General features: G+C 52.8%; 5 protein-coding genes across 5 annotated transcripts; 2 read left to right on the forward strand and 3 right to left on the reverse strand.

The window, feature by feature from the left end:
- Positions 1–165: 165 nt before the first annotated feature.
- BDP81DRAFT_429880 (uncharacterized protein) lies at positions 166–530 on the reverse strand. Its single transcript, XM_060590558.1, has one exon. The coding sequence runs from the start codon at positions 499–501 to the stop codon at positions 277–279; it is 225 nt and encodes a 74-aa protein (XP_060444164.1). The 5' UTR covers positions 502–530; the 3' UTR covers positions 166–276.
- A 59-nt stretch (positions 531–589) lies between these two features.
- On the reverse strand, positions 590–2,803 carry BDP81DRAFT_429882 (fungal-specific transcription factor domain-containing protein). The gene is made up of 2 exons (XM_060590559.1): positions 2,003–2,803; positions 590–1,846 (listed from the first exon to the last, which is right to left on the reverse strand). Exons 1-2 carry the CDS (start codon positions 2,717–2,719, stop codon positions 935–937), a joined length of 1,629 nt encoding a protein of 542 aa, XP_060444165.1. The 5' UTR covers positions 2,720–2,803; the 3' UTR covers positions 590–934.
- A 2,135-nt stretch (positions 2,804–4,938) lies between these two features.
- BDP81DRAFT_429885 (uncharacterized protein) lies at positions 4,939–5,689 on the forward strand. The gene has a single exon (XM_060590560.1). It carries the CDS (start codon positions 5,086–5,088, stop codon positions 5,569–5,571), a length of 486 nt encoding a protein of 161 aa, XP_060444166.1. The 5' UTR covers positions 4,939–5,085; the 3' UTR covers positions 5,572–5,689.
- Positions 5,690–6,081: 392 nt separating this feature from the next.
- BDP81DRAFT_395146 (family 76 glycosyl hydrolase) lies at positions 6,082–7,501 on the reverse strand (the record flags this gene model as incomplete). The annotated part of the gene is made up of 2 exons (XM_060588037.1): positions 6,082–6,762; positions 6,812–7,501. The coding sequence occupies 2 exons, from the start codon at positions 7,499–7,501 to the stop codon at positions 6,082–6,084; spliced, it is 1,371 nt and encodes a 456-aa protein (XP_060444167.1).
- Positions 7,502–10,103: 2,602 nt separating this feature from the next.
- On the forward strand, positions 10,104–10,520 carry BDP81DRAFT_321795 (uncharacterized protein; the record flags this gene model as incomplete). The annotated part of the gene is made up of 1 exon (XM_060584649.1): positions 10,104–10,520. One exon carries the CDS (start codon positions 10,104–10,106, stop codon positions 10,518–10,520), a length of 417 nt encoding a protein of 138 aa, XP_060444168.1.
- Between the last annotated feature and the right edge of the window lie 356 nt (positions 10,521–10,876).

Raw genomic sequence — 10,876 nt, forward strand, 5'->3', positions numbered from 1 at the left:
GGTGGCTGGTACAAATTTTCCAACTTTGCTGAAGACGTCGGTCTAAGAGAGCAGATGTGGCTCTTATGTCGGTAATAAAAACACCGCATCCCCCCCACACGGGATAGTCCACCCTCCATCCCATCGGCTTATCAGATTGATCGAGTGGTGCGAGTCCATCTGCAGCTCGACCTTATCAGATTCATAGATCCCTGAAGACCACCCCCAGGGATCAGCAAGAGACTTTTCACACTTTCCACGCGCTGCCACCAAAGGTGACGCCGATTGTCTCCGAGGTCACATTGGACCCCGCACCTGAGCTGTCCATTTTTGTAAGGAGACACTGGAAGAGTAGTAGCTTGAGTTTTGGGATGGAAAAAAAGCCACTTGGGGAAAAGACGACCGATGGTAGAAACAGGCTGGTCGATCAGATATCCGCTCTTGGCGCTGGGGTAAGAAGGCTTGAGAGACATATGCGAGAATGCCAAGTGTGCCAACAGCCGTGCGCAATGATTGGTTCATCCACCATGTCCAAGGCTTCAGAACTGTGATGTACGTCTTGTCGTGCTTTATCAAGATAGCCTGTCATGATAGCAAAGATAGCCAAAGCCTGCGCCACAACGTGGTCGGCCAGGTTCAGAGCTTATTAATCCGAGACAACGGGTTAACCGTGAAGGACTAGGCCGCGTGGGACCCGATCTACGAACAACTGGATGCGCTTGCAGTGAAGCCTATTTCAACGTCAACATGTCCCGTTGGGACAATTTTGCAAGCTAAGCTAATGCACCCGTTTTGTTTCAAGAAATCATGCTTATGAGGTGGAGAGAGAGAGAAAGTCCCGGCTCATGATGAATGCCGCCCGCCGCCGCCGCCACAACCCGAACCCGAACCCAGGGTGAGCTGTTTAATTACCTCACCCACACGCCGGCCGAACTCCCAGTTGATGGAAACCAAATCAGATCGGCAAACACTCCCCCGGAAACTCTTGCGCTACAATCATCCAATTCCACTCCCTGCTTTGATCCCTCGCCTTCCAAACCCGTTCCTCGACAAACATCCTCGTCCGTTCGACCGTCACCGTCTTGCGGTGCGTGCTAATCGCTTCAAAGACGTCGAGCACGGCAGCTCGGTCGTCCGCATCCAGCATCTCGCACGCGGCCATGAAGACGGGCCACAGCAGCATCTTGGACTCGGACGGAGGCCCGCTCGTGTACAGCATCACGTCGTGGGCCCTGCTCAGCGCCTCGCCGTCCGCGTCCGCCGTGGAGCCGGGGAGGTAGAAGAGCCGATGCAGGTAGAGGAGCGCGCCTGCGCGGTAGCAGGCGGCCTGGGCGCGGAACTTACGCGCCGAGCGGAAGGAAAGGCTGTCTGAGATTGTGGGCTTCCAGGACTCGAGGCGCAGGCGGAGGGAGTCGGCGCGCAGGGCAATGTTGGAGTAGCCCGCGTCGAGCCAGCTGTCGACGCAGACGGGCGGAGATGAGGAGCCCCTTTCTTCTGTGCTTGTTGGCGATGTTGCGCAGCCACCACCCAAGAGGCTAATTGGGAAGGCGGACTGAAGGATCTGGTCGCGGACCTCTTCGGCCAGAGTGCAGAGCTCTTCTAGTAACGGCATGAGGGTTACGGTATACCCAAGCAGACGGTCAGGCTTAGCCGGTTCATTTTCTAGCCAGACGTAGCTGGGAACTCTAGGACGGCGAAGTTGGATCAGAGAGACAACGAGATCTTGCCTCGCCAGTGCCCGGAGGTAGTATCTCGCCACGGAAGATATGTCGCCTCCCGTAGAAACGTGGTGGCTGATAAGAGAGGCTACATTTGATAGGACTGTGGGTATGGTTGCATGGTGTCCCGGTTGTGCCAGAGTGACGAGCTAGGCCCTGTGAGCAATGCGATTCGGGTCACTGGGGTGCAGTGGCCCATCCATCCGTCTAATGCAAGGTCCACGGGTTCAAGTTCCAGTCCCGAGCAAAAGTGATGAAAATTGACCCACGCAGGAGAAAGAGAAGAAAGGGGGACATGAACTCACTTCCATTGCACACAGTCCGAGAAGCAGGAAGAGCGCCTCTTCAAAGTAGTGAGTCGAGGGCTTCATATTCCTCAAGTTGGCGAGGATCTTTGCCCTCCGGTTCAACACCGGTAACAGCGCCGCGGATGAGCTGCCGACGTCATATGAGTAGCCAATGGCCGAGATCGTGTCAGCAATCACCACCGGATCCTGCTGCAGCATCATCACGATGTTGGCGTTCATCTCGCACACGAACTCGTGACCTATCAGCAGCTCAAAGGGGTGTCTGTTGAAGTAGACTTCAAGATACGGCTGGTCCGCGACAGGCACCGACCCCGGAGGAAGCAGAGAAAAAGTGCGCGTATCTAGAGCCAGCGTCTGCCGATTTGAAATTGCTGATGCGCTTTGCGACGCCGGCGTCGTTGGAATGCTGCTTGTAGACCCGGCGGAGACGGCTACGGAGAGCTGGTCCGGAGAATTTGATGCAGATCCCGACACTGGCTCTTTTGCTACCGCGGCGGCGGTATTACTGGCACCAGCACCGGCAGCGAGCAGAGACGAGGGTGAGTGCCGGGCATGTTGGGCAGAGCCAGGCTGCGTCTTGTATCCCTGGCACACGAGCCTACGCCGCGCGCAAGTTCCGCACGAGGGGCGAATCTCATCGCACTTCACCTTTGCCTTGCGGCAGTCGATGCAGCCGTTACGCGAGCGTCGCGTAGGGGGAACCAAGGGCGGCATCTGGACTGGATCGGATCGTCGTAGGCTAACTCAACTCCGGTCTGCAGAGAGCAACCGGGGTGGCAGCAGCAGCAGCAGCAGCAGCAGCAGCAGCAAAAAAGCAAGACCGTGTGAGAAAGATACGGATAGAGGAGCGATAACTGAGGTGAGACTGTGAGATAGAGAGGGTCCTGGATCGTGCCTTACTTCCGTTGACGGGCGTCCAGTTTCGCTTGGATTCGGGATAGAGTTGTGGCTGGCGGGAACCAACGTTCGTTATCACGTTTCCGCCCGCCCCTCCTCCAAGCGAGCGAGCGATTTTCTGCAGTTCTGCAGCAATTTTTTCGCGAAATTTGGGGGGCCCTAGTAGGCTGCTGTCTGCTCGAAAGAGAAGACAAGGGTGTAGTTGTAACATAAATGGATTGGCGGCGGAATGCTGCGTGCGTGAGTGTGGTGAGCAATAACTTTTTATCTTATCAGATCATCTCCATCTAGACCAGCAAGCCCAACCCCCGCGAGCTGCAGGGATTTCCCGATATTAGTGAGGGGTAAGGATGGTGAGGAGAGCCACTTGCGGCGGTACATCGGAGCTTGCGATCAACCTTGATCGGGTGTGGTTCGTCTGGTGTTTATGTGTGATTTTTCAGAAGAGGTCCACTGGAACTTGGAAGATCGATCCATGACGGCCTCGGCATATGTACGTCTAGTCACAAGCCATCCTGAGAGCTTGCTCACTTACTGCAGAATCTTTAGGGATGGTAGAATGACCGACGAGAGAATTCGACGATTCCGCGTCCATGCTTCATGAAGAAAATTCTGATCAGTATCAAACTCTTTACGGTGGAATTGAAGCCAAGAATCGAATATTGTCGTCGGCGAGTGTCCGCCCTTGGGGGTCACCGTCGTCAACACCCTGAAAATTCTTACGTACAAATACACCGTCAATCCAGCGAGTCATTTATTTCAAGCACGACAAAAGCATCACCCAAAGTCTTCAAAGAATCTTGAGTGGGCTCTCATTATTTCATCATCGGCAGTGAGCCACGTGAATTTTAGCTGTTGTTTACGATGAGAAGTAGCGGTCGTGAGACCTAGCTATGAGACCGTATTTTCCTGTAGTTTGACCTCTGAGGCCTTTATCTAAGCCGCTCTCAGTGAAGAAGATGCATGAGCTCATTTAACTTGTTGGGCAGCGATTATCAGGTAGGGGGTCAATGGGATGTATTGATGAGTATGAAGAACGAGTGGCTATGGGAATATCCCGACTATCTATATAGTGAGTGGAAGACCCTTTATACTGGCATATCCTTGGCAAACTTAGTCATGCTTGTGTAAGACCATATTGTTTCATAGGCATAGTGTGACAATCGTTGTAACGAGTGTACTGGGATGGGCCTGACATAACTCACTTGATCACTCCAGTCGAGCGAAATATGCGACTTCATGTGCACCTTGATCTTCATGTTCATACTATAGGTGGCACATCAAACAAGGGCAATCCAGAGACAAATGCAATCTCATGAGGCAGCCCAATCGCCAGATCTACCTGCGAAAAATCGCCGATGCTCAGGATCCCCGCTGGGCGCTGGCCACTCGAGCGGGGAACAGGTGAGCCGGTCCTCACCGGCGCTGGTGCGGACGGACCTCAAGCATCACCACGACCGCATCCGGTTCCAATCGTGGTCGCAGCACAATGCCCCCATTTTCCTGTTTTCTGTGACCTTTGGTCCCCCATCAACCTTCTCCAACCGCCTTGAAACGGCGTGCGCCCTTCATGCTTGCTCCCCCGCGGAAGACCGATTGGCCGAGCGAAAATACAGGTCTATGGTCTGCTGGCGGGAGTCTAGCGTCGCCGTGGCTGATCTCACTACTTCGCCTTGGCAGTGAGACCGATGACATCAACGGCCGATCCCGCGGTTCTGGTGTTGCGCTACTGCGGCCGCTACCACTTTACAACCACACACAACCACTTGGAATCAGGCAGCCGGACACTACTTACTTTTGTTCAGTGGTGACAGCGACGGACAGCCACTCGTATTGCCTAATTGGGATGGGACAGTCGATGCTGTGCCACAGCCGATGTCATTTGGTATCGCGCTGGTTTGGCACGATCTGAGGCGGTGATGTAGGATCACTAGGGCGGTGATCACCTATGTTGTCTCTAACCTGTGGCTTTCAGTACTTGGAATGACGTTCTAGAAGTCTAGTGCCACAAATCCTAATGATAAAGGCTGAGTGTATTCCTCCACTCTGGTCAACAGGCTGTTTATGAGAATATCACAACAATTTGTCAGCGATATCAACCGAAATTGCCATTTATAAAATCACAACTCATCGAACCCTCGATCAACATATTTTCACTCACATCCAAAAGAAAAACCATCAATATGCCCGCCATCCAAATCGAAGCTACAAACGTTGCTCGTGATGTTGCAAAGCTCGTCAGCCGTGTGACAACCTCAACCCGCATCGGCAGAACCAGAAGCGGCGTCAGAGTAATCGGAGGCGGCATCATCGCAGCCATCGTCGTCGGTGTAGTCATCTTCATCGCCGTAATAATCATCGGCATCTGTCTCTTCCGCCGCCACAAGAGCCAAAGTAAGAGGCGCCAACAAGAGATGGGCAAGTACTATGGCGGCAACGGACGCTCCAGCATCGGCACTGACGCCCCCGCGCCCGCCCCGGGCGACGGAAACAACAACACCAACACTGGATATGGTTTTACTCAAGGTTACGGTCAAGGACAGAACCAGGGCTACGGATACGCGCACATGGCTCAGCCGGGCCAGGCTGGGTATGTGGCGCCGAACAACGGTGGTGTAGCTCCCATGGCGCCTGCTTATACCGCCGACCATGTTACGCACACGAAATGAGTGGCAGGAAGGATGAAAGCCGAGAGTATGTTGAAATGGCAATAGGAAAGATGCTGCACATGCTACGATAATGTTTGTTTTGTATTTAAAGTGCGATACCCACGACCTTAATGACGATTAATATTACATTTCACACTGAATTTGTGGAATTTCCTGGTGACCATACATAGCTACGCTGTTGACAGCTTTAACAAGCTTTCAAGGTCTGTCCAGGATGGTTGAAGAGCTTGAGATGTTGATAAAATTGGAAAGATACGCGCAGTTCTAAGCTGTGATATTTACTCTTGAGACTAAAATCATTGACGAGAAGCCATGACGACTCTGCTTGCAAAAACAAAAAGGAGAATGATATAGGCACATGCTTATATGGAGTGCTCTTCTCGGTGGACTACAATTAACGCCATCCTAATGCTGCTGATAAAGATTCATCTTGCCATAAGCTTCAGGGCCTACGGACTATTCGCTGTGATTCTACCCGGCTACTCACAGGCATTTTGCCTTGAGACAATCCTAGCCTTGCTGGATGGCCACTTTTGCTGGTGCTACACTCTCTAGCGAAGTATCGACCTTTTCACTCATCGGGCGGGCTGTCTCTTTACCCTTCTCTCCTTCAGTCCATTCCTGGTACCCAAGCGACATCCACACCCAAATACCAATAGCGCTCGAGAGAACCACAAAAGTCAAGATGCCAGCTCCAGCACGGTCACCTGTAGTAAGAGGATCGAACTCCTTGAACGGATTTGAGTTCATCCCGGCGTTGGGATCGCCTTTTGACGTGCCGCCCGTTGTATTCGTAGCAGGAGGAGCCACTTCCAACAGGCTCTGGACTGCGGCCAGAACGTTCATCGCCTCGCCAGCACCAGTTGTCTCATCAACAGCCGGATCGACGAACACGCCTTTGTTCCAGTAGAATCCGCAGACGCGACCCGAGGCACCGCCCGTACACTGCTTGATGGCCGATAGGGTGGAGTTGCGCAAGACCGGGAGAATGAGATCACGGGTCGAGGGGACGAGTTGAGTTACGACCGTCATCCAGCGGTGGACATAGCCCTTGAAGCTCAGCATGTCTTGGGAGCAGCGGCCTGTCTCGAATTCGCAGGGGATTTCGTAAGCGGCACCGTCGGCGAAGAAGTCTTCGATGGCGCGGCTTGCGAGGGCTTCGGTGCGGTCGAACCACTTTTGCTCTCCCGTCTGCGAGGGTCAGCATCTTGTGTGATAGGGGGTCACGGAGGCGGCTTACATGATTCGCTAGGAAGGCACAGCCTTGCATCAAAACGGCGATATTGTACGAAAAAGTTGCCTTGAAGACGTTGGTGCAGTTTTTCGGCACATGGGCACCGTCGTAGACTCGCCAGTTCTCGTGGTCGATGTATTTCACCGCCCACAGCCAGTCCCATGTCTCTTCAGCGTAGCGGACATACGTATCGTTGCCGGTGTAGCGAGCGAGTCGAGCACCAATATTAAAGAAGCACCCGTTCGAGATTGTGTTTTTGTAGTCGTATCCCGTGTTAGTCGGTGGAACCTGCCAACGCATACCGCCGCCGCATGTCTCGTCATGTCTATCCGGGTTTGCTTGGGTCGTCCATACGGCTTGTGCGAGCGCCAGCCACTGCGGCTTATCCTCTGGTGGGTCGGGAAACTTGTTCTCGGCCGCGAGCATCGCCGTCATGCCCCAAAACCCTTGGTCATCGTTGCCGAGAGAGGCGGTGTGGTTCCGTGGCATATAATCGCGGCCTTCTCCGACTTGGTGGAGCATTCCCTCGGTGACGACGTGATTGTAACTCTCGTCGCCCGTGTAGTACCAGTAGTCGACATATGTTCCCATCATGGCGCCGCCCTGCCACCAATAGTAATCGCCTTCGTTCGCATCCGGTGGTCCTGGCAAGATCCCGGGAATTTCCCCTGTCTTGTTTCCTTCGTAAAATTTCATGAGATCGTATGCGAGTGTGCTGGCCGTCGTGAGGATATCATCTATGTAGTGGGGTTTGGTTAGAGTCTCTAGATTTACATGTGTTGTGGTGCGTTTTGGGTGTACTCGTCCGTACCTCGAGTATCTATTGAATAGGCCGCATCGGCAGCCCTGGAGAATGCCAATAGCGCCAGTGGCACTGCGCTTGGATAATGAGACGACAGCATTTTGAGCCAGTGATTAAGCTGGTGTAAGCCCTACTTTGGACTTTGATGGTATAATAGTAAAACGAGCGACTACTTGAGCGATAGATGTGCGGTCAGTTGTTCATGGCGGTACAAGTGACGCTGAGGACGACGAGGCACAAATTTCAACACTTGCGGACCAACGGCCGGGGCGCAAGATCGAACAGATGCACAGGAAAGTGTTTTTTTATTGCAACCGCCGGTTTGGTTGGGGTTGAAAAAGGCGCAATACCTGGAGGACTCGCTCAACGGGGGCCAGCTGATCTTTTACCGCCACTGGGGTTCGAGGGTCGGGCGTGATGAATGTTCAACTTAGTCTGCTTTGGGAGCGGGCGGCAGTAAGCTGCTGCGCGTGGACGAGAACAACCTCGAGAATCAACAAGAAGGGAATCAACAAAGTTGGAATTATCTAGGGAGAAGCTCAGAGGAACGATAGCTCAGAGGTACGACCGGAAGATGCGGAAAGCAGCTAGAGTAAGTTATTCTGGGAGAAAATCCGGGGAAGAGTATGACAGCAGCTTCCATGCTTCTGCTGTTCTCCTTTCGTGCATCTTGGCGCAGATGTGGACTCCTCACGAGCATGCTCTTAGGATTCCCGCTGATTCATGGCCCTGATGGACAGCCTTGGCGACATGGGACCAAGTTCCAACGAGAGAACAAGAGGACACCGGGTTTTCATCCGTCAGGGTGCACACAAGGAGAAGACTAAACCTTGGTACCGGGCCAGCCCAGGCCAGGAGGTATGCTTCCAAGAAGGACAATGACGCGGTGTAAAAGCCAGAAGACCAACACACCAAGAGGCTACCAACTTACCAAGAGGCACCAAGAGGCACAGCTCGCCTGGGCATTGGGGCGGTGCAAGGGCCTACCCATCCTGCCATCCAATCTCGAGTCGTCCCTTTGCCTGGAGGATTGTGCGTCGCCAAGACAAATACGAAAGTAAACGACGGGAATGCGCCTAGGGGGGTTATTGGGCGGCCTGGGCAAAACATCTATATTCTATTGGACTCCGGAGTCTGGCGAGCCTGGGCTTGATCCGCAAACCTGTGAGATCATCCACCGGACTCTCGGGCCAGGGGGTCTTGGGGTCTCTTGGGAGCTCCGCCAGCACACGCCACGGTGACACACCATGCTTCTTTGCCGTCACTTCTTATTCAGGTGGCCCCAAATCTCACCGGCCCCTTACGTTTCGTGATGCCTGGATATGTAAGAGTTGGGTTGGCGGAGGCGTAAATTGAGGTCAACATTAACTATGAGACGGCGTCGAATAGCCAGCCACAGTGTCTAGAGTCTGAGGCATCCTGGGGCCATTGGGGGCCACCGCGGGGCCACCGTAACCACAGCTCACTCAGCTCTGCAACGGCGGGGATCATGGATTGGCTAGCTCGGTTCCGTAAACCGAGCTGAAAGTCCCTCGTAAGGCCTTGATCTGGTTTAGCGTGACGTGTTTCCCCTTGCTCCAACGGATGTTTGCGACATTCACCGAATAATACACGGTACACCAGGGCGGGTGGGGGAGAGACATCATGAAGCAGTAGCTTTCTTTCGTCTGGGGCTCATCTTATCAAACGAAGAATGAAGGTCTCGGCACTCATTTCAGCGCGTTACTTGAAATGAAGGACAGCAACACAGCCGCGTTTTATCCACTGCCCAAATGATTGACAGCAGCGATAAAACATAACGGCAGATCCGTGCTTCGTGAGAAATGCCACCTTGGCTTAGCCATAAGTATTCGACCCTGATGAGACTGACTAAACCGTCTGCTCCCTTTCACTCTTAGGGTGTATAAAACAAATCATGGAAGCGAAGTACATTCATCGCAATTGTCTAAACGGTAGGTCTGAGGATGCGCTCCAAAGTTCTCACGTTGCCATCAGCTAAGGCACAACAGTATGTGAGGATTCATCAAGACCTTTGGCTTAACCACAATTACTCAGCATTCATCTCTGAACTATGCTCTTGAATTGTATTGCTTGTAGAATCAAGGATCAAACCCTCTGTGACTCGCAAAGTTATCCAGGAGTTTTAGACACTCGGCTTGTGTGACGTAAAATTGCTGTAGGTATTAGTATGCAATCACGACCTCAGGCTTGATCAAACCTTCATGAGTCGCGACTAACGAGCAAATCATCTTTTTGCTCATTGTTTACATGTAAGTAAACTACAGCGGAGCACAGGATGATGCATGTGCGATGAAGCTTATGTTAAACAACCTCGGCTTTCCCACTTCGTCTGGCGTTTCAAAAATGCATGTCCATCGCAACATGCACGGCCCGATGAAACAAAGTTCGGACAATGGATGAGAACAAAACCAAAGCAGCACCCTGGCTTTCGAAGATCAGCCGTAGATCAGGGTCCTTAATCTTCCACTCATCATCATGGATCCTGTAACCATCGTTACTGCTGCAGCTTCTTTGGCAGGCGCTGTCCTGAAAGCCTCCTGGAAAGTGAAGGAGACCATTGACGCATACGACGACGCACCACAGAACGTCGCAGACATTGCTGAGGAGGTGCATGCGGTACAGATAGCGCTCCGACAGGTTGAGAGCGTCGTGCTCCAGGATCCTGAAGCCATTGACCGGCTGGGATTGGAGGATGTCTTTACCGTGGCCGTCAACGGGTGTCATGCAACGCTTCTATCCATCAGTAAAGAGTATGAGGACCTGTTCCTCCGAACTGACTGGAAGACGAAGATCAAAGTTCTATGGAAAGATGGAGAAATGACTCGACTGCTTGGGCGATTAGACCGCAAGAAGGCTACGTTGACGCTCTTGACACAGACTTTAAATCTGTAAGTCGCTATGCAGACATTGCACCGTAGTCTACGCCTGCTAACGTTGCTACAGTCGATCCACTCAGGACATCAAGACGTTGTTGATTCAAAATCAGTCGACTTTGAATGCCGAAAAACAAGACGTCCGAGAGCCTGCGGCATACTATCCAGAGGTCCCCAACTTCCGGCCAGCGAGTCCCGACTCCTTGGATGAAGGCAGTGTGGTCAATGTTTCGAGGAACAGAGATTCTGTGATTAGCACCACGGAGTTTGACTTTGACTACGACCTGATCAACACCAAGACGTACCGACGAGCTCTACAAAGATATGCCTCTGTTAGCGCGCGCAGCAACTCTTCAGTGGAACAAAAGACGGACG

The sequence above is a fragment of the Colletotrichum phormii genome (assembly GCF_030913505.1).
Source record: "Colletotrichum phormii strain CBS 102054 chromosome Unknown BDP81scaffold_12, whole genome shotgun sequence".
Lineage (NCBI taxonomy): Eukaryota > Fungi > Ascomycota > Sordariomycetes > Glomerellales > Glomerellaceae > Colletotrichum > Colletotrichum phormii.

Coding starts and splice junctions, on each gene's coding strand:
- BDP81DRAFT_429880 (XM_060590558.1), bottom strand. CDS start 501: ATGAACCAATCATTGCGCACGGCTGTTGGCACACTTGGCATTCTCGCA.
- BDP81DRAFT_429882 (XM_060590559.1), bottom strand. CDS start 2,719: ATGCCGCCCTTGGTTCCCCCTACGCGACGCTCGCGTAACGGCTGCATC. Junction 1,847..2,002: donor TCGGACTGTGTGCAATGGAA/GTGAGTTCATGT, acceptor CACAGGGCCTAG/CTCGTCACTCTGGCACAACC.
- BDP81DRAFT_429885 (XM_060590560.1), top strand. CDS start 5,086: ATGCCCGCCATCCAAATCGAAGCTACAAACGTTGCTCGTGATGTTGCA.